The sequence below is a fragment of the Manacus candei genome, unplaced genomic scaffold, assembly GCF_025592945.1.
Source record: "Manacus candei isolate 608988 ecotype Guabito, Panama unplaced genomic scaffold, ASM2559294v1 h1tg000028l, whole genome shotgun sequence".
NCBI lineage: Eukaryota > Metazoa > Chordata > Aves > Passeriformes > Pipridae > Manacus > Manacus candei.
Window position 1 is genome coordinate 30,518,218 of NW_026138076.1, and position 23,552 is coordinate 30,541,769.

General features: G+C 39.0%; 1 protein-coding gene across 2 annotated transcripts in view; it reads right to left on the bottom strand.

Annotated features, from left to right (window-relative positions):
* Positions 1–598: 598 nt before the first annotated feature.
* EGF (epidermal growth factor) overlaps positions 599–23,552 on the bottom strand; it is a 58,390-nt gene continuing 35,436 nt past the window's right edge. The window contains exons 15-25 of one of the 2 annotated variants that reach the window (XM_051789624.1): positions 21,329–21,496; positions 20,441–20,590; positions 19,879–20,025; positions 19,100–19,216; positions 17,992–18,117; positions 15,954–16,073; positions 14,044–14,194; positions 11,222–11,386; positions 7,636–7,738; positions 4,652–4,754; positions 599–3,164 (exon numbers count right to left, since the gene is read on the bottom strand). In XM_051789624.1, coding sequence (XP_051645584.1) covers positions 2,941–3,164; positions 4,652–4,754; positions 7,636–7,738; positions 11,222–11,386; positions 14,044–14,194; positions 15,954–16,073; positions 17,992–18,117; positions 19,100–19,216; positions 19,879–20,025; positions 20,441–20,590; positions 21,329–21,496 — 1,574 coding nt within the window. In that variant the 3' untranslated portion in view covers positions 599–2,940. The remainder of the gene's footprint in view (positions 3,165–4,651; positions 4,755–7,635; positions 7,739–11,221; positions 11,387–14,043; positions 14,195–15,953; positions 16,074–17,991; positions 18,118–19,099; positions 19,217–19,878; positions 20,026–20,440; positions 20,591–21,328; positions 21,497–23,552) is intronic. The other variant, XM_051789625.1, reaches the window with a different exon arrangement.

The following is a 23,552-nucleotide window of genomic DNA, read 5'->3' on the forward strand; positions in this document are numbered from 1 at the left end:
ATACAAACAAGCAGCAACATTCATAACAGTCATTTAAATGTGCACAAAAAGGAGAACTGGTTTGTGGGAATGTATAACTAAAACAATACATAAAAACTTACTGTATTCAAGGTTGGATCTACCTGTGAGCTACAGCAGATAATCTTCATTAGAACAGATTCTCTGAGTGGAGAACAAGAACCCCATATCTGCAATGCTGAGCCAACACATTATGCACTGTGACTTCATGAAACCAGTGGATCTATCAACATACATATCAGTTAACTGAAACCAGAACTGTGCGTTCTCTTCTCTTAAAGAAAGAGGGACATCAGGGATTTTGTTCGTTTGTTTGTTTTATTTTATAAATCAATAGCTTTATAAACATACAAATAAACCAAATATATTATATTTGTGTTGAAATATCATTTCAAGGTTCTACATTAAAGATTATTTTCAATTTAGAGCTGAATTTAGGAAACATATAAAAGTCCAAACAGTATAATTACAAAAAATAGGTTTCCCAATCTTATTCTTTAAAGAATACAATCAACTTAAAATTAGATCCTTGGACTGAAGGAAAGCAAAGTAAACAAAAACCCAGGATAGAATAGTAAACTAATTTTTAAGGAATCTGAAACATCTTTATTTAGTCAGGTTTCAAAGTTACAAATCTTTATTTCCTTTGATTGGGGAAACTTCCAACTAAATGTTGACTGTCATTCAACACACTACTTGGATTTTAAGCTCACAAACATACTTCACCAGAGAAACTCAAAGTGCATGGATCAAAGTCTTTTTACTGTGTAACTTTTATGGAAACAAAATGCTTTTCTGAACTGGGGCCTTTACAGCTGGACTCTTTTCCCGTCAAAATACACAAGATCAATGAACCAAAGGACGGGAATCCAAACTAGATTCTTTTAACAATGTTAATTAAATTAAACTATACTGAACTTAAAATCAAATCTACCAAATACTAATGATTCAACACGGTGGTTTCCTGCTCCTGAACACAGTTTAGTGTGCCAACACTTCTAAACCATTTCTCTTTCCGTGGAAATACCCTTGTTGCCATTCACACAGGAGAACGAGTCTTCATAGCTGTTAGTTCCAACTAAACTCTGGAAATGCCTATTTTACAAGTTTATTCTAAATTCAGAACGAATGTGATTAGAAAACAGACTCAACAATTCAAAACCACCTGCAAAAATCACTTTAGAAGACAAATGACAACCATCTACACAACAGAGTATTATAATTTTTGTAATTCTGACACCTTGGACTCAATGTTCTTACTGTTTACACCAACATAAATCAGAACTAACTTCACAAAGTTACTCAAGTGTGTAACTGTTTTAGATAAGAGGTAAGTCTTTCAATACTCTTTCCCATGTTGGCCTACAGAGCTGGTAGAAAAATTACAACATCCCAAACCCTTCTGGCAGGATTCAAAAAAACCCAGAAAAGCAGGATAGCAAACACAAAAATTAATAACATTTGCCACTATTAACCAGCTAATGAATTACAAGGAACACTAATGGTAGGCACTGTAGCAGAGTTTAAAGGAGGTGTCCAATAGTTACAGTAGTAGGCTTCAAAGACAGAGGACTGAGAGGTACCATACAAATAATAAAAACATTATTAGTAATTTAGCTGATTTCCAGATGTCTTCCAAAATGTTCTGAAAACGGCACAGGAATTCAAGACAAGTGCTGAAAATCACTTAACATCACAGAATATTCTGAGTTGGAAAGGACCCACCATGATCATAGAGTCCAACTCTTACGTGAATGGCCCGTACAGGGATCAAAACCACAACCTTGGCATTCTTAGCACCATGCTCTGACCAACTGAGCTAATCTTATGTTAAACAGTTAAGCTACAACTCTGTATACAACAGAGCTTTATAAGAGAGTTAGTTCTTAGTAAATAACTGGAAGGGAACAGTAGCTGTTAGAAAGACAATTACAAGAAAAATTGGTTTAGATTTCCAGTTGTTCCCTTGAATTTAACAGGCAGTAAAAATCAGCTGTGTGGAAGTCAGTCCAAACTGAGGTGGCTTTTTTGGTTTTTTAACCCACTCCTCCTGTTGTTTTGGAACAGCAACTGGCTGCACTTCTGTCCTTGCACTGTCCTACATAATGGACCAGGTTTTGGTGCCAGACACACTTCTGTGAGGCCAGGACATCTCCAGCACTTTCCTCTTCACAGGGCTGAAAGCAGACACGGACCCACCTCCTCGGTCCAGAGACAATCCTGTTACGTTCTGAGGGACCAGTGTATACTGGGAAATAAAATGGAAGAATCACCTTTTCCCTCAAATGTCGTCCACCATTAATAACATATTCCCACAAATCATCCTACAGCACACCAAACCTGAGAAATGCAAGATCCCATTTGGTGCTTGCTCACGGAAGCGGATACAAGAACATCTCAGGTGAAGTCCAAGAAGTTACACTGGCCTGTCAGCAGTACTGGGGAGAGGAATATAGTGTCCATGAACAGTATTTTAATAAAAACATTCATTTTGAACTAATTTTTCTGCATCATCTTCCGTTCCTGTTTCTCTGCAGCTGTCCTTGTGACCCATTTTCTAGGCAGTTTCTAGATTCCGTGTGTGTATGAAGACCACTACTCACAACAAGCTCCATTAAGAAAATATTTATCACTCATAAATCACCCACTTGTCTATTTTCCCCTCAGTGTCCTTGTAGCAGGCAGTTAATGAAGTTAGCAGCAGTGATATTTATAGAGTACTCATTGCCAACACGTTGCTCATAGTAACTCTTCCAAGCAGAGATGACAGGGAAGGAGTGGCAAGGACTTCTCTAGTTGGTTTTGATTTATGGGGTTTTTTCAAAATTAAATTTTAGTGAAAAAATGAGTATTGTTTCAGTGTTTTGTGAGTTCCCATTCTCTGCTGACTTCCTTCTTTTCCCACTCAAACCCAGGCTTCTTCTAGTCTGGCTGCATCAGCAGGCTGGCTGGGGCAAGAGTGCAGGGCTCCCTTTCCAGTAGGGGCTTGGGATGGATGCTCCAGGGAACCTGTGGAGGGCCCTTCGCCACTCCCAGGGTCTGGCATGATTTCTCACCAACAGGAACCTCTTTCTGATGTCCTTGTTCTCTCTTCTCTTCAGTCAAAGTCTCTGCTGCTTTGTCATATGTTATAGGCTGTTCTTCCGCTGGAGAAAAGATGGATATGTGTTACTGAAAGCCATTTGAGAAGATTCACCACAATTAAGCTAAAAGAAAAGTAATGATAGCTTTGAGAGAAGAAAGCTACGAAAGAAAGCACAGGATCAGGTCCAGAAAATTGCAATACTAACTCATGTCAAAGAACATAAAAACAGGTAAAGTTAAGAACTTGCTTCTGATTTTAAGAAATTACTTGTCCTAGGTTTTCGTGGTTTTCCCTTTTAATTCATAACAGGGAAAGGCATGCCCATAACAGGAAGACTACCCACCTGGCACAATTAAAGTCCCTGCTTCAAAGTCAAAAGATCTTAGAATTATTCTCTGGCGTGGTATAAGAACTTCCTTTAACATGTAAGAAAAAAATCCAGATCATTCACCAGTCTTTTTGTCTAAGGTGGTTGAACCGCTTTTGCTAAAATTTTCAGGTAAAAATCAGACACCTGTCATGGGAAATTTCTGTTCCAATAGCTGCATCTGATAGAACTATAAATGAAAACAGTCTCCTAACAGGAAACATCAGTCTTCCTGTTCTGGACAGTACAGTTCTAAACATGTTCACAATATTAGTCCAACTAAGTAAATGTGAGGCATATTTTCTACTGATGAATAAAGGGACTACCCAATGTTTAAGGACAGGATTGGGAATTTTGAAAATCTTGCAAAATGTCTGCCCATTCAAGTATCCTCAAACATTTGTCTTTGTGTATTTCTAAGTGACTGAGGTAAACTGGCTTCTCTAGTAACTTCTGCACTTGGGAGATATATATGGTAAATAAGATAAAGGGTTAAGGATATCAGTCTTTCTCCATCAGTTCTCACCATTTGAGCATTAAGTGATTCAGTTGCCACCTATAAGGCAATATTTCCTAAAATTCAGAATGGTCCACCTGGTAACTTCTGGGCCATGGAAGCCTGTTGTGTGCTTCATGCTACCTGCTGTCTCTGGATGAGGGATGGGAGGCACATGTTGTTCATTCATCTCATCTTTGTTTAAGCACCAAACACACCCCAAGCAGTCAAACATCTGTTTAACACAAAAAGCAGAACTGCAGTTGCTGCCACAGGAGTCGACGTGGACTCCTCATACATTTTCAGTTATCCTGCCTGAATTAATAAGGACTGTCAAAGTATACTGTTTCACAGATATACATTACCCAACAGTAAAACGGGCTTAACTTCACTTGCAAACCTGTGAAGGTCTATAAAGATGCAAAAATCCAATATTATTCTATCACAAGAGGCGTCTGGCTTCTTCTGAGTGTGAAAGCACTGTTGTAGTGTAGTTTCTCATGACTAATCTGCAAAGTGAAGGACTGAATAGTCCTTAACAGCAATATGAACATAGCACCTGCTGTGCACAGCAGCTTTAAACAGGCCAGAAATAAAATTTTGATTTCTCCATCTCCTTTATCTGCCATTGGTCCTGCTGGTACAAGGTGAGGAGAGACCTAATAAGGTAGGTAATCCTACTCACCAGATTCTGAAGGACAGGCAGGATGAGGATCTGCTGTCTCACACTCAATTAGATCAACCACTTTAGTCTCCAGAGAACTGTTACACTCCTTAACAACCGCAAACTGCAAATACATACAATATGCACAAAATATGCAGAGCCCAAATTAATATAAAATGCATTGGTTTTCTGAAACCCAAGAGGCAAACTGGAAGGGCCACACACCCAACCACAGAACAGGGAAAAAGGTCATCCTGGCTTCTGGGATGGCCCTTCCCCTGCAGATAATTAAACATTTGAGTTGATGACAACCTCAGTCTTTCTTTGGTAAGCACACAGTCCCAGTCCAGTAAAGAACTACCAACTCTCTTGCCTTTCAAATCAACACTTCCAGGTGCAAGAACAAAAGCTCATGAAAATCAACCCTCTCCATAGTACTGAGGGTCATTTTTAAAGTATTGAAAAGATCTGCAGGAATCCAGACAGCCGGAAATCATCAAACAGAGAGAAAGAAGCGAGTCTCCCTCCATCATCCCACAGTGACCGTGGAAATCAGAAGACGAGACCCTCTGGGGAAACATGCTGAAAAGACCAGGGGGAAAACAGAAAAAACAGAGGTAGAGGAAAAAAATGTGAAGCACTGTGCTGAAATTGTTCAGGGGGAAAGAGGAAAACCCAGTAAAGGAGTGATGTTTAAAGAGCAGAGACAAGGAAGAGAAAATATCTATAAATAAGATGTTCCAACAGAAGACGGATTTGGGGGTCCTGGTGGACAACTGGTGGATTTATGTGGATAGAGTATAGATGTAGCAGGTACGCCTATTTAGGCGTCAGTTCATTTACATAAAATCTGTAGGCTTACAGCTGCTAACCCGCATATGACAGACCCCCAGAGGAAATTCAGCTACACTGAGCTCTGCAAAATATCTTTGGCTGTGCAGCATAAAACACTTGGATGAAAAGTCTGTGAACAGCACCAAAATCCAGGCACATGCAGAAGTTTACCGAGGTTTATATATCAGTAGGACTACCCTGGCTTATGGAACTTTAATATGAACGTGGAAAATATACGTAGGCGTACCCCTAGCTAAATGTACTCTCCCCTGGCAGAACAGAAGTGAACAGAAAAGTGAATGACACCTGGACAATTTATAGGTATAGTTTCAGTATCACGGTACCTAACACTTGATATGTGTGATAGCACAACAGCTCTACATTAACCTAGATGGACAAGAACAAGAAAGTCTTTTCACCCTCTCTCACCAGCCTCACAAAGGAGCAGCAGCACTGTGGACTACCAAATGAGTGAAATTCATGAGTTCTTCACAGTTACTGCATACACATCATCCAGTCCCAATATGAAGTCCTCCGTTAAGATCATTAACTTTGAGTAGATCAATAGCACCCAAAAAACTATTCCAGCACCTTAGGAGTTGAGGACATATAGGGTTTTCTGTCCCTGATGCAGTATAATCTCTTTTTTTACATAAAGTTCTCCAGTAATCCACTTGATGTGAACAGTAGAAATGGACAACTTCCCTGCTTCCACTGCTTTTTGGCAACCCTACAGTTTCTAACCTGAGTGCATTCATGTATGAAGCCCTGGTGAACTTAACAATTAATGGCCATATCAGCACAGAGAAAATCACACGCATGAAACCAGAGGAATCCATTACTGTGTAAGCAGCAATAATCAGCAAGGGGTCAGTGATTTCCTCTTCCAGTCTGACAGAAGCCATTTGCAATAAATTACTTTATTAATGGATTTGATATCTCCCAGTGCATGCTGAAATATAACACGAGTGTGTAATAGATGACTAGGTTAGATTTGTTTTTGTTGATTCAGTCCATTGCTTAGCTGTGGACATCAGCAAAAATGTCACTGGCAACTTGCATTAACTACAGGGTCAACAGCAGGTGGGGACAGAGCTGATGGGCAGCAGGCCTCCTAAAGCACTGCTCCCAGGCAACGTGTTCTCAGACCCAACAAATGTTTCTGATTTTCCCAACCTCAGGTATTTTGCAAGCTGTGCATATTGCCTCTGCTGTGAACAAATGATGACATTGCCATGATTCAGCACATTTGCTATCCAGTACCTGGAGGAAAAATACTAATAATAAAAGATCCACCAGAGTATGCAGTTGACCAGCTAAGGAACAATATGTCATAATCAGGTTCAAGTCAATTCAGCGCTACTGACATATGTTTGACAGTGTCTTCCAGTGGCTACCCAGTCACAATTCCTGCCAGAAACTACCTAAACTGCTTGTGAGACCATTCTGAGAAAGGAGTCTCAGACCAGGCATAGAAGTGGCCACAGATGCAAGTTATGTCACTTGTCAACTTCAAGTTCCAATTGCAATCACCCAGCAGTGTAATATCATTCTAATGCCAGTGAGAATCATGTCCTTAGACCAGATTTTATGGGGCCAAATGCAGCTTAAAAATGACAAAAGAAAGAGTCGTGTACAACCAGAGCATGGTGGCATTTTTAGCTACACCAGTGTAAAATTAGTATTTCATATATCCTTCCAAACTATCCAATAAAATCCTGGTTGATTTTCTCCACAAGGCAGCAGCTTCTAATACAGAACATTTAATTTCATCAACCTCCAAAATAAAGTTCAACATCTCATGTAGCACAAACAATACTTGGCTTCCAAGAAGCCTTTTTTACAGAGGGCATACTTTCCTGTGAAAATAACTCTGTGATACGCCATGTCATCACATTGCCATTTCCTTAATTTAGAACACAGTTCCCCAACTGTTGTATTCAAAGCTAACAATAACACTGGCTAATGGTTGCAATACATCCAGGCAGCTGTGAACTTTGAGGGATAACAATGAGGTAAGATGAACTAGGGTTCACAGCAAAGCACTTGATGACTCTAGCAGTTATTTAATGTATTTAAGATGTGAATTATTTGATGGATAATCTCAAGTGGATCCCTAACACTCTTTGATCCTTCCTGATTCCCTTTCCACTCCACATTAATATAGTTACCAGAGACTTGTTGCTAGTAGGTGTCACGTTCTCATTGTCAGCACGGCTGCTGGCATCTCTTATCGCTTCTGCATAGAGATTCTTCTTATACAAATTTTGACTTCTGCAACAGAACAAAAGATGAAGTAAGTTATTTTGCTTTGGGAGGAACAGAAGATGCTTTTTGTCACGTTATTCTATCAGTATTTACAGAAGGGACATATATTTTGTTTTCTTTTATTGGTTTGAAAGGCTGCATTACTCTTACCACAATTTTAATTACCACACAGTGGTTGAAACAAACAGCTTGTCAAAAACAAAAGTCAGTAAGAAATGAACAAATATTTGTTCTAATGTGCCATCTGTAAAGGATCATTCATTAGAATGAACAATAGGCCTGATAATTTTAACTAGACCCTTCCATTTTCTTATATTATTCTATCTATAACACATTCTTCTTATTAAGATTTGTTTCAACCAATACAATGAAGAGAATTTGTGGGTGAAGCTCAGAAATAAAAATTGGACTGTATTTTCGTACACTATTGGTAGTTACAGTTATGAAAGTCGCTTCTGTATTCATCTGCACCATTCATGAAAAGCAACAGTATCAGATGTTACTGTGAAATAAACAAACTGAAAGTCTCAAAAAGTTTGGAACTAAGACCTTCCAGAAAAAATGCATGACCAACAGAATTAGTGCAAAGGAAAAAATCCATGAGTACAATTTGGAGATGGAAAAGGTGAGAACAGTAAGCTCTAAGTGGCTAGTTCCAGAAATTCAAACATCGTTATTTTTCCAGTTAGACAGCAATCACTTATAAGACAGTATTAAAAGCCCATATAGGCCCAAACATAAAATTTTGTTTTACACTGCTTAAGATCCAAATCAGTACATCTTTGCTCAGTTTGCAAACATGTTTTTTGTCCTCCTAAGAATCAGCTAACAAAATTAATGTTACATTCTTCAGACTCTGGAAGTCTTAGGTTGCAATATCCTTTTACTTGATCTATTTTTAATAAAATCACATAGACATGCACCAAAGAAAATAGGAATTTTCTTTTTCTTTAGGAATTTTCCTTTTCTGTCTATATAACTTTTATATACTAACTGGGAAAGGGCATACGTCATATGTTGCTCCCTTCATGAAAATACTATGTAAATGTATTTTGCTTTTTTACTGGAAATATGAAAGGCCTGTTTCCAACCTTGATATTCCCCCAGATTCTCTATAACATATCTCTGTATATTCAAACATAAAAAAAAAGGTAATTGTCTCCTGTAGAGGATAAGACAGGGACTGTTGATATGAAACCAAACAGGTGTCAGAGCTGAGGGTGTATCTACAGAGCAGAATGCTGAGAAATAGGGCAAATTAGTCCATTTTGACTTTTCCTGACATCGTGGTAAGGCTGTTGTGCATGTTTTGATGCTTGGATTCTGCATTGCAGCTCACAGTGCTTACAAAATTTGTTACTCAAGAATTGTAAAATCCATTGCACAGAGCTCACACATAGGCACAGTCTTGACAGGGTGCTCGGCTCAAGAGGATCACTAATTCTGCATTTTACTGCAGAGTGCCCAGAGTAACAGATGCCAGATAGACTTGGTGGGCATGGGTGTCTTCGGGTTCAACTGAGCACAAGCAGATGGGGCAGTGAAATCTAGTTAACTGAGCATGGGCAAGAGGCAGAGAATTTCTCAATCCTAATCCCAGTCCTACTGTCAATTTTTGTGTAGCCTTGGCCAATTGAGGTGGAGGAATTGTCAATGTTAAATCTGTGATTCAGATTTTTTTTTGGGGGGGGGAGAGGAAGTGTTGTTTCCTTGCTTCCCAAGGAAGATAAGAAACTTGGTGTATTATACGGTCAGACTACATAAATCTAATATTAAGAAAAACACGATGCTGTTCGGTAGACAATAGTCATTGAACAAACCAACACAATAATTCAGTAATACTCAGCCTTCAGGTCACACATTTTTCAAATTGGCAGGTGTGGACCTCCAGCTTCATTTCCTTCAATTAAAAGGAGATAGGCATCTCCATTTTACAGGGGAAGGAATAGGACTATTACAGACTTAATCACTACATTTCAAAATACAGTAGATTATGTGAAAAAGTGATATAGCAATTTCAACCCCAATACTGGCTTCCAGACTCCAGTTAAATAGGGATTTTAGATCAGTGGTTTAATTTTGATCTAGTTATGCTAATAAAAGCTGCAGTTCAAATTCAGTCGAGCGTGTAATTAAAAAGTTGTTGTTGTGGTAAATAGTTATATTGATCAAAAGCATTTGGCAAGAAAGAAACATAAATCAGGAAGAGAGAGGAAGGAAGAAATTTTATATCTTCACACCTTAAAATGAGTCATATTCTGGCTATTTGTCATGATGGAATATATGAAATATATGGGAAATATAAGAATCTCACAATTTTTCTGTTCTATATGTATCCACTGATTCAAATGTGAGTTCCAGGTTATGAGAACAAACCAGGCTGCACTTAGCTTTAATTCTGAACCTCTATCACTAGTTAATAGAAAATAAGAAACATTGGCAGCTTCTCTACTTTTATGGACTAAATATGTCAAGAACCATTAATTAAGAATGAAAAACATTAGCTTCCATAGTTAACTTCTTTTGTCGCTTAACTTTTTATGTCTAGGAAAGTCTAATTTTAAAATTGATCTAAACCACAAACAAAAATCCTGCCACGGATGGCAGGTCAGCATGCAGCAGGAGACTCTTGATTTGGTTGCCTTCTGGTTTTTTTAGTGTTTACTTTTAAATATAAATATGCATTTAAGCAAGCCTCAGAGAACAGCTGTCTGCCAAGGTCATGGCCAAAAGACTGTAACTTATTAAATGCTTAACACTTTCCAGTCTAAGGGACATCGATGACATTTAATTTCACATCAGAGCGAGTTCTTAAATAGTGACTGTAGGGATTCTTTTATCACAAGAAGAATCCTAAACCTGCACAATTCATAACAGCCATGGAAAATGCAAGGGAGTACTTTTACAACAGATGTGCTTAGGCTCACATCCTCGATTTTACTCTTTCTACTACCAGGAAGATTGTTTTCATGTTCATTGGTGGAATAATCAGTGTGGAAGATTGCTTTGGAAGGTTAATAAGCTACTTTTCTCAATGGCAAGGAAACTTTCAGGTGCCACTCTACACTGAAAGGGAAACCAAAGCAAACTAATGGGATAGGTGGCAGTTAAGAGCCAAACCCTATCATGACAGTTTCAGACATCTAGAGCTCTTAAGGGAAACCAAGGAAGAAGCAGATAGCATGTTCCTGAACTCTCTCATCAACACAAATTATGGCTCTTCTGCAAACCTAATAAGGTCTATTCCTCTTCCCTCCAGACCCATGTTGCTCACTAACACCAATGTGGGTTCTGCAGGCAAGGACGTGCCAGAACTTTCTGCACTGTTCATACAAACAATAACTGCAAAGCAAAGTAATAGCAAGCTTGATATGGTGCTTTCCATCAGCTGAGGAACAGCTCACGTTCTTCACCATGAGCACTCTGTGAAAGGCAGCAGCAACTCAGCCCGTGTGCCACACGATCACAGCACGTGTTTGGAAGCACTACCTGTGGCAGTAGGCAGCCAGGAACCCCAGCAGCAGCAGAAGGACCAGCACAGCTACACACACTGTGATGGTGATATTCCGCATCTTCACCCTCTCAGCGTGCTGCTGCTCCCACCACTCCAGGTCACTGAACTGGCACCGCTCCCCAACGTAGCCTGTCACACAGCTGCCAAAGGAAATGAGCACACTTTGTAACTGGTGGCAGTGGAAAAACCCCACATCATCACTTCAGTGACCTTGCATATTGATTTAACATTGGCAACTGCTATAGAAATATCTGGTTGAATTTAGTAGCGGTGAAGACAAAAAGACACTGAAGGAATGCTGTCAAAACCAGTATAATTCAATATTACAAGTATGTTTTTTTTACTGTTATTGAATCACCTACAGAATTATACAGAGAGATTACAATTTTCAGATTCCAATGGGTAAAAAATAGGAAAAAAATAATTTTCTCTTAAATCCTACTGTGTGGTTAGTGTTTCCCTAAGATTTTCCATTTGACTGCTTCCAGCAGCAAGCTCTCTTTTCTTTCAAGTAGGCAATATAGGACTTACTCATATTTTCAGTGTGATTTGGTTAAAGGAATTGAATTTTAATCTGAATCTTTAAAATGAAAAATAAACTAAAGTGTTTTTAAAAATCCCTCATATGGGTTAGAAATTTAGTTTTACTACAAGGTTCTTCTGCAGGTAATTTTTGTTTATCTGATTAATTTTACCATTGTAAAACACAACATAGAAATATCAATGCATGAAACCCTCAAATCAAAATTACTAGAAAGTGAGAAATACATCAAAAAGAATTCCAGCCTAGTTTTACTGTGCAAGACGAGGCACATAAATAATAAATGGAAAAAAAATTAAAAGTCTACTAAATTTGTAACAATCTCTGAGCAATATGGGCTCAACTCCTTCTCGCAATTCTTACTGGTCTAATTTTACTTAAGTTCAAGGGCTAGTCAAACAAGCAAGAGAAACAGGATTTAACCAGCAGTAGCTTTTACCTAATATTCTGAAATTATTATGTCTTCATTCATTATTAAATCACAAGTACTCTCATTCTGTCACAATTTAGAATGCATACATGCTGGAAGGCAGAAAAAATGCTAAGTTTTTAACATTATATCACAATGAATTCCAAATATGATGGAAGATCTACTTTCTAGTGTAAGATCTTTTGTTAATAAAAATACAAATCACATTTGGTATGTGATTTCTGCTAGATATTTTTGCTAAATAACATTTTCCCATTACTTCCTTTTGCTAGTTAGTATATGAGAGCCTACATGAATGAATGCTGCCATCTAGTGAGAATTCAGCAAGGTCGGAAGCCAGCAAGGTCCACATACAAAGCCTGGCCCCCAAGAGCATGGCTAAGTATGGTCACTCCTTAATTTTTTTAACTGCTTCCACTTCTAGAACTGAATAATATGTGTATTTGGATTCTTACTATGCTCTAACATCTAACAAAAAAAGAAAAGAATATGTGATCCAATTTGAAAGTCCTGCAGTTTTGTAGTCTTTAGTTTCAACAGAAGAAACGAGGTGGAAAAAAAAGGAGATAGTTTTCAATGCCTCTAAAATTTACACTAAAAATTCACAACAGATACTTGGGATGACCATGAGTCCATCTCATGTAATGTCTTTGGTGAGCTTAGGAAATCCATGGCACAAAGCACCTACTTCATTCCGTTGTATGTACATGAGATACATTATTTTCATATTTCTGCAGGTACAGAGGTCTCTAGGCAGTGGAGAGCACTCATATTTAAAAATAAGAAAGCCTAGGATGTGACATTGCTTGCAGGAATGGACTGGTACAGGGGTTCCTGCAGTGCAGTACAAGGAAGACCTGGGGGAATGGTGGGTCAAAGAAACCCTTCAACACAAAGCTTGCTCTCCTCACTCCAGTTATACCAGGACCACCTGAATTACTGAGACACAGAGGGAGATTTGCCTACTATGGAACAGCATCCATCCCCTGCACAGGTCCTCACTTACCAGATGAGACCTGAAGGGAGGAGGCAGGCATTGGATTTGTCCCACTGTAAACATGTTTATGCTTGATTTTGAAGAAAGATACAGCACAGATTCAAATATAGTCAAGTTACAGACTTGAACGGCAGCATGAAAGGTTTTGAAGAAATTATTAGCCCATAGGACTAGGCTGCCACACTGAACAGGCTAAGGCTGATTTCCAGAGAGTTGAGATTATTCTCCTTCCTTTTATCAGTGCCTGCAATTGGGGAACCTAGACTTAGGCTTCACAAAAATATTGAGAGGAGAAGGAGGTCTCATTTTTGAGGTCTCATTGCTACTCTCCCTGATTTTAAGAAGGCTGTTATGTTGTATCCTTTCTACCAAGGACCAAGACTCTTCAAACTGTAAGGGAAGATGCTGACACCACTTCTGGTCCCCCATCTCAATCAGAGAAGACAAGTCAGAGATGTCTTCTTCCACCCCACTGAATGCTACACATGAACAGCAAGACCAACAGCACAATATGTACAGGAGAGACAGCAAGCACCTCTTTTATAATGCCATGAGCACTAATCACTTAACAGCTTACCTCCCATTTCCAAAGCAAAGAATCTAGTCCTTAGGGAACAAATCCAATCCTACTATTAATTGCAATGGGTGTGAACAGAATGGCCACATACTGAAACTTACAGTGATCACTTACAGAAAAGAGGAAAGTCTAATTCTAATTGCTAGCATGAACAGATAATACGGACATACTCTTCATTGCCTGCACTTAATTAAGGGTAACACCATAAGGGTGCCATTCATTAGAACAAAAACTACAAATTTCTGTACTTACTTGCAGGCATAATCTTGTAGATCAGAAACATAATTGCACACTCCACCATGAAGGCAATATGACTCGTACGAAGGAGGGCATCCTACAATATCACCTTGCACAGCGTGTGTAGAGTATTCATTGTTGACAACAGTTGGGGGAACAGTAGTTTCTGAAACAGAGGATTTCACAAGGACATCTCAAGCTTTTGGCCACATTGGCAATGTGATCTTACAAAAGAGTTCCAGAACTTCAAGGTACAAAAGTAGGTAAAAATATCTAATTTCAATTAATTACTTGTGTTTTAATTATTTGCTTATGTTGTTATCAAATTTAGACACACATAAATTAAGATCAAATTACTAAATATGCTTGATTTTAGATTTGCAATGAAAGAGCCACAGACTGAGTTCTGTCTATTTAGATGTGTGAGTCCAGCTCTGAGGAGAAACTGCATTAATTGTCTAGGTGCTTACACTCAAATGATTTTTGCTACTTACGCAGCTGTGGGGTATGGTAAATCTCTACCATGCATAAAGACCAGTCAGAGAGCTAGCTCACATACAGATAGCAACATAACTGGGGAAGTAGGGAACCCTATGGACCCAGTTCTCTAAAGGATTCTGTAGCCTGCTCTGAATAGCACACGCTGTCATCTACACAGCTATCCAAACTAGCTGGTTTTAAAAGTAGCACTAATACCTCTGCACAGCATGACCTACAGTGCAGACATACTCTTACAGAAAAGGAGTGTTTTCTTGCCTACATTGATGCTGTATCAAATCTATAGGTCAGAACAAAACAGATACATGGCAAAGAATTTCTGGCACTATGGCTTAGAAGAAACACACCTAATTGCTTTCATACTATTATGGGATCAGTTTTATGCTGCACACCATTTGTATTGCAACATGACCTTCAATGACATTTGTTTTTTAAAATTTCAGTGGAGGGAGAACTGCCGTGGCAAAGAGCCTCAGTGGAAAGGGATGAGTGAACCCCAGGTGTGTGTGCATTCTGCAAAGAAAATTGCATCTTGCTAAAATTGCTAAAAGAGTAAAACCAGTGTGTTAACACCTATGAAGACATGCAATCAGGTTGACAGATGAGGGACCTAGAAAGCATTACTTCCAAGTCATGCATCATTTAAAATCACCATTTTCTGAGTGACATCTGAAACTACTGAAAGCTTAAGTAACTGAAAAGATGTTCTATTTAAGAAAGCCATAATTTCCTTCTGTTTTTCTGCAGAAATAGATCTGTGAAAATCACACAGTGTCCCTCCATCATCAGATAGCCACTTGATTTGGAGTAAAATTCACCCTGACCAGGGGGGATGACACAGAGTAATACAATGAGTCACTTAGCTCCACATTTTCCAAGAACTGAGGCACTGAAATGAGGGTCAGATAGTCACTAGCGCTGAACCTTCTGCAGCTCTCTTCAGCAAACAGGTAATCAGATTTTCTAAAGAGTTTCAGAGCCCTTTTGAAAAATTAGTGACAGGATCTGAAAGACAAGTTTTTTCTGAAGAATCAAGTGAGACTTAAATAATGTGCAGTTTCTGAGCTAGACTTCTGCAGTGGGAAGGAAGGCACAGAGCGTTTGAAAAATGACACAGACTGAAATTACCTCCAAAAATATTACTTCCAAGGAGCATTTACTTCTGCTTTTGATTGTAAAGGCCATTAGATAGATTGGTTGTTACATTCAGACACTGAACTTTAATGTAGATATTTCCAAACTAAACTCAGATCTAGTCTCCTTAGTCCACCTCAAAACAGCCTCCTAAAGCAATGCTAGATGCATCCACAATCTGGTCGGTACGTCACTGTACAGGGATATCTTGTTTCCAAGTATAACGATTTATCCAAGAACGCTGTTCTTAATGAAGGGTCACTTCATTTTATTTGCTCACTCCATTTACTCACTGCAACTGATGCCAGTTCCAGAAGCATGATCAGCACACGAGCAAGTGAAGTTTCCTTCTGTATTTGTGCAGGTCATGTTCTCTCCACAGGTGTGGGACCCCGTCTTGCACTCATCAATATCTGTCACCCAAACAGTCTGCAGTTAGAAGAATGAAATGACTCAGAGTATCAGTTAAAAGGACAGCAGAAGGGTTTGGGGGTGGGGAGCTGCCCCCTGTACTATCCACTTAGTTCAGCCTAAACAAAAAGTTTAGGCAGAAGGAAAAGGTCTAGAAACCTACAGATTTATTCAGTTTGTGTGAACACTTCAGTGCGTGAGGATCTGAATTACTGTGAAGAGGCTCCCTGATTACAAGAGTTTCCAGGCTCAGAGCCAGTGTTAGGCTCATATATACCTCTCACCTCCATCCTACTGCATACCCTCACCCTGCCTCCACGCCTTCTCTAGCAAAACCCACGGCAGTAGCTCCTGCCAGGTTGGCACCTGCATGTTCCTAAGCGCCTAAGCACACCCCTCAAAGGTGGGACCTTTGAAAGGGTTCGCATACCAGAGTTTGTCAGCCTCTGATTCATTTTATGAACTGTTAGCAGAATATATGTGCCAGATCTACTTTGAGGAATCACAGATCTACTACCCCAGTTTTTGTGAAATGATTGCTTAAACCACTGGGACTTTTTCTACAGTAAAATTAACATTATATGGCTCAAAACAGTATAGAAATGGAATGCAGGAATGCATTGTGAATGCAGGAAGGCATCTAAAATTGAAGTACCAAGGCACTTACCAGTTTCTGGCTTTCATAATACATTTCAAGTCATCAAACACAAAATAAGTTCCAGTTCTGTTTACATCATAATAATATTGTAGTTTTTATAAAATGCTATGAATCTTACTATTTTCTGGATTTCAAGACTTCAGGAAGATAATAGATTGTTTTTCAATAATAGTGGAAGGTAACACAATCCTTCTAGCTGTGCAACTATACCACAGACAGAAAGATTCCAGGGCTGCCTGAGGGCGTGCCTTCTATAGGGTGCTGGGAAAGAAAGAGGAGTTTGTCACTTCTGTGTGCACTTTCATCTCCACTTCCAAACATTCTCAAAGACATGACCTCTGTCTCTGACCATTGTAGGCAAAAGGCTTTCTTGAATCTTCGGCCTCTGATACTTTCCAAACCCTGCCAATAATAATGATATTGTTCTTAATTTTTTAGCCATCCTAACCAGTGTTGAAGAACCAAAGTCCAGCAAAGATTATATAAGAATTGGTTCAAATTTAATGGTTTTGAATTAGGCCATAAGGGAAAAAAGGAAAAAAGGAAAAAGAAAAGGACAGAAGAGAAGCCAAGACTCTCATACAGCTCTGAACAAACTGTGTGCTAATCAAATACTGGAGAGATAAGGCTTCCTGTTCATATTTACCGCTAAAATGGATTAAGAATTTAAGAGATGTAAAGGAATGAACTAGAGACCTGGCATTAGAGTTGGATGGGAAAATCAGTGGGTCTGATTATTAACAGGACTCTAAATGTACTCAAGTTGTCAGTGTCACACCTTGAGCCTCATGCCTATTAAACAGACCTGGAATTATTTGATGAGTATTATGACACACTCAATACCTGCTTTCGTTTATATTCATGGCAACGATTTCCAATAAAGCTCTACTGCTTCACCTCCACTTCCCTCCTCCCCTTCACTCTTCCTCTCTCTCTTTCTATAACTACTAAAAAGAGTACAAACAATGAGAGAAGATATTCACTGACAACTACAGGCTTTGCATATTGATCAGTTGCTGAGGTTACCACACTTCAAACAGGGAGGAAAAAATCTAAAAGGCAGAAATGATACATGTCAGCTGTCTGGAGAAGCCACTGTTAGTATCCATGCCCCTACCAAATTATTTAAAATGAACCAGAACAGCTCAGACGACAGCTTCACAGCTTGTTGGAAGGCTAGCCCAAATCATAAAATATGTCTCTTGCTCATTCATCCTGTCCCAGCCTTCCAGACACAGCACAGCCCTCACACATGCCCATACCATAGCAATGGACTCCATCCCCAGTGTAGCCCTCCAGGCATTTACAGACATAGCTCCCTTCTGTATTGATGCAGCCCGACACATTTCGATCACAGTGGTCCATATTTACAGCACACTCATCAACATCTGTGAGATAAAACAAGGAGACGGAACACATGGGTCATGAAACCATCAAGGAAATCAATTAAAAGAAACATCTACATCGTGAATCTCCCTCAGACTGTGCTGTCACTTGTCATTTATGCATCTGAAGCAAATCAAAAGAGAAGGACTTTGTGGTCTTTTTTGGTATGAAATTCGAGGGGGATGTTCTAAAGAACCTAAGAGAGTCAACTGGAGACCTAGAGGCTCCACAAATACCACTTTCTTTAAAAAAAAAAAATCTGTTTGAAAGAAATTCAAAACAAAGCCTTACATTAAAGAATCATAGAATCCTTCAGGATGGAAAAGACCTTTAAGACTAGTGAGAAAGTTTGTTTTGTGAAAGAACACATAAGCTTACAATTTTTTTTCCCTTTCTATTGCAACATAAACTCCTCTAGTCTTCATGCTTAGCCATCAAATGTTATTTTTTTCTCTTTCTAACACCTTCCTGTCCTGCCCTTTATGAGAGGACAAAGTTCTTCCATTTATGTGCATGCAAGTCCAAAAATTTAAAGACCATCCTAAGCAATGTGTTGCATGGTTGTTAGTCTCTAATGCTGGAAAGAAAAAAGAGCAGCACTTTTACATAAACATTACATCAGGAATACTAATTTTTTAAGAGATTCCTTAATACAAACTTCTAAATTATACACTGTCTATCATGTCTATGGACTGAGCTTTTATAATTGGGTAATTTTTTAAAAAGAATACATGATGTTTTTATTCCTATTATCCCCATTATGTCTTGTTAATATCATTAGGATTAACTCTCATGACTCAGGGGCAAATCAGGCATGTGACAATTAGCCATTTCAACTCATGCTCTCTGCTCATCATCCCTTTCATACTATTGACCTTTCTGTCATGGCTCACACAGCAGAGCTGCCAATGTGAAAGAAGATAGATTTTCTTCCTCTCCCACAGTCGACAGTTTTCCGAAAGTTATATTAATGTCTTTTGTTACCATAGCATGAGTTCCCCTTCCTGGTAAATCCTTTCAAACACTGGCACACGGCACCATCTTCCAGCAAAACACACTCTGCATTGACGTAACATTCGAGTGCAGTGCAGTCATCTTGATCTATAGCATAGACAAAGCAAAAAAAACCCAATCCACTAGATGTATTTGGAAAGATCAAAAGAGGTACTGTGTATATATCAAAGAAAAAAAAAACCAAAAACACCCTCCCCCAACTAAACAAGAAAAACCTAAGAAAACCAGAACATACAGTCAAAGTTTGAAACTTAGCTCTCCAGGATTATTGATGACAAGCATTAGGGCTGTTCACTTTGTCTAGATGTTGTTGACATGTCATTTAGTATAAGGATTTCTGAATAATGTATTCAAAACCTAGAAAATTTAATGATCTAGTGTCATCAAACATAGGTAGAATTCAATGGTTTTATTTCAGCTTTGTTCAGAGGTACTTAATAGACTTGAAATGTCTAAGGGAGACACTTTCCCAAGTGTTCCAAATTAGAATCTTTTTTCTCTACTCCAGGATAATATTATCAATTTTTTTTGACATAGCAAAGGAACATGGAGACAAACAAACAAAAAAAGCAAAGCAGTCCTACCTGGCATAACTGCATAGACCCAACTTCTTGTAAGAACGTTAAGAGCATGAATGCCACCAGTCTTGACATTGTTTTTCTTAATTTGAGGTCTATGATTTCTTTCTGTTCTATAAACCTGTTCAGAGCCTCACAGTAAATATAAGGAAGACAATCATCAGACTCTACCTGATACCATGATTTCAGCCATCAAAAAAATTATTTTCTGCTTTTGCCCACTGTCCATATCCTTAAAAATCCCATTGCTCTGTGTGCTCTGGAGCATGATCTCTGGTGGTGGCATTGGCACTACATCCTTGTGCACAGAGACACTTCCTGAAAAAGACAAGAAAAAAGTGACACAGACTATTTAAATCTACTGAATTAACCTTCTGATTTTTTATCCCTTGTCTACTTTCCAATAATCATGGTGGTTTCCTTTTAAAATAAACATTGGTACCCTCCCAGACTAGCCTGTTTCTGACCTCAAGTCATTCCTAAAACCACTCACTGGTGGGTTTCCTCAAATACAAAAGAGGAGGAATGTGACATATTGCTCACAATAGTTGTCAGCACTGCACACTTCTCTTTCACTGCTAAAATGCCAAGGGAAAAAATTACTGTGGTCAGACTTGTCCCAGGACAACACACCATCATTCCTTATGTTAAAGCAAGGGCAATTTTTTCAATGCTATCTGTCAGGATCCTCAAAGGTTTGAGGAGGGTCTTTTTTGGAACTGGAAGATTGTACCTTCTGTTGAGTTGGAAGAATCCAGAGCGTGACAGGTTTTTCCATCTTGAGTTTTCCCAAATCCTGGATGGCACTTGCAACGTACAATTCCAAAATTGTTTTCACAGATCTGATCACAGCCTCCATTCTGATAAAGGCAAGGATTTGCCCCTAATGCAGAAAAACAGGAAACTTAACAAGCTACTTCTTTAGTCAACATCTTCATGTAGATGTGCAAAGCTGAGAAAAGGACTGACAAAAACTATAACACTTTTTAAAATTCTTTATTTAACAACAGATCCATATAGTAGAGCGTAGATATTATCACTTAGTCTCGGGCAGGAAATCAGATTCGCATATTCTGTATCTAATATATGTACCACATTTGTTATTAGTTTATTCACTTTATTATTTCTCCTTTAATATTTAGAGTCCTAACATTCCCTGAAAGAACATTACAAGAGCATAGGGAACCTGTGATTACCTTCTCTCAATCCTAGTCTACTAAATTACTTTTTTCTCTTACAGGTGAATTGTTCCAAAGAGAAAATCAAATTATTTGATCCAAAACTAATGGATATTACAAAATCTTTCTCCATGTCATTTGTTATTATTTGTGTGTGTGAGGAGTGCTAATAAACTAGGATAAATAGGAATTTAAAGACTGAGGCCTCATGGCAATTGACCAGCATCTATTCCTGGGCATGAACATAAACTTACAAAAACTGTCAGCATTCCTGGGACACATGCCCGGATGATGCTTTCAATAAATACCAGTCTGACTATGTAAGGCTTTTAAAAGAGATGATTTCTGAGAAGATAATCATCTCCCCAAGGATATCTATTCTACCGACATCAGTGAACAAGAAGAGGCTGGAAGGGAATGACTGCTTAGTTTTTGCAGTATACCTGGTTTCGCCAAAGGATGCACTACAACCATTGATGAGGGTCTCAGCATGCTGCCTCGAAGACGTACCCTGTTTTGGCCGGTCTTCTTATCCACCCTCATTAGTGATGGCCTAGCCCAGTCAGAAAACCAAAGGTGGTCCTCAAACACCGCTACAGCAAAAGGGTGGCCTACAAAGACATTAGATTTATCATTTCCACATCTGCAGAACATACACAAGAAACCATGAAAACAAAAGCAGTCTTCATACAGGTCAACTTCTAACATTGGGCATAGCCATAGCCAGTTCTTCACTTTGTTTGCTCATGGGCAGGGATAAGTGTCTGTGAACGATGGACCATGGGCACATGTTACTTATGCTCTTAGCGAAGGAGGTTATGACAATTGCCTGGCTCAGTACAGTCTGTATACTTCAGGTGATCTCCAAAAAGATGAAGTTCGCAAAATCCTTCTACCTCAGATACCATTATTTCTTGAGGCAGCATTGGGACCAGCCTTTCAGAATTGAAGTGACTCCCTCCTCTGCCAGTAAGTGGCCCAGCACAGAGCTGCTGAGGTACACAGCTCCTTTTTCAGTCTTCACACAAGGAAGAGAGGAACTCATGTCATCTGTCATCTTGCATAAGTGTACTGATACAGAGCAGCCTGGGAGTTACAGACACTGTATCCACAGATCCACAGCAGGACCCCAAACCCAGTGTGTGGTCTCTGCAAGCGCCAAAAGTACACACAAGTGCAATACAGTGGGCCACATGTGCATGTAGCCAGCTAACTAACAGAAACAGCTAACACAAACCACAGGAGGCAATGGATCATCCGGGTAGCTTCCTCTTTTTTCACTGATGACAACAGTATGCTAGACAACAGCTTCAACCAGGCATCTAACACTTACATGACTAGCAGTAGGTGTGAGAAATTCCACCCCAAGTTCAGAGTACAGGAACTTTTCCTTGGTAGCACATTATCTGTACTAGGAAAACTCAGATCCCCAGAGATAAGCTCAGCAATTCAGGATCCAAAGGACACTTTCATATATAAGGGCAGACATAAAGATCTTTTAAAAATGATTCTGACTCTTTTTAATATCTCTCTCATGATAGAAAATTGTCATTAGTCCATATAGGACTAAACATTCTGTACACTTAGAAATCTCCTGATTTCAAATTAGACTTTGGGAAAACTTTTTGCAATGGAATGTAAGAACACATACTATTCTTCCATGTATGTCCGCTAGGTTTCAGAGTGGGTGCTTCATGGCTTAAGCAGGTTTGCTTGGTGCTGGTCCTTCCTCACAGCCTGCATGTGTGCAACACTGTACTGCTGCAGTCTGAGCCTCTCTGAAAGGTATGTTTTGTAGGCACCTGATTTTTATGATCTGTGTTTTTGCTTTTTGATGTAGACCTCAACTGGATGATGTTTAATTTCAGTAATGAAATTGGGATCCCAAAATGTATTAGTTTAAAAAAAATAAAAATAAAAAAATCAAAGCTAAGCAAACAGGCAAACAAAACAACAGATAAATTAGAACCTTGGAGAAGGAGTATGTGTTGGTATATCTTAAATACACCTTGCAAATAAAGTGAAAAAACCCACTCCTATATAAAAAAAATTCTAAGACACTGTTTAAGTGTTCTTATGTGTTAAGTTGAAGAGCATATTGTTGTCACTTCACTACCTCCACTGAGCCACGCTTAATCACCAGCCTTGGTTCTTAGCTTTTCTTTCCATTAAATTTGAGCAACTAGCCCAAGATCTAGATGCTGTCCCCACCCAAATATTTGCTTATAGTTTTAGGATCTATAGCTTGCACTATCCACAAACAGCACTGTGCTTTGATCAGCAATTCCTTAACCTCTTAATTTACAAGTACATTAAAGATTAAAATTAGAAAGGTAGTGTCAATCGATGGAGATAGGCAAGAACAAAAAAAATTAATAATCTCATGAACCTTTCCCAGAGCAGTGCAAACCTAAATGGTTGCATAAACAAAAGGAGTGGTTGTGTTGTTTGTTGCCTTGGGCAGGTGCTAACGGGCTGTTTTACTTACAGCTGAAAACGGCGTTAGCAGAAGAGCAGAAGTAATTTACCTATTTTGCATGCGGCAGTGCTGAATGAGCTCTCAGTACCGGAGCACTAGAGGGAGCTGGTGTAATAAAAATTCATGTTACAGCAGAACGCCTATGAAGAGGTGCCACCTTCCCATCCTCCAGTGTACAGCTGTCCAAG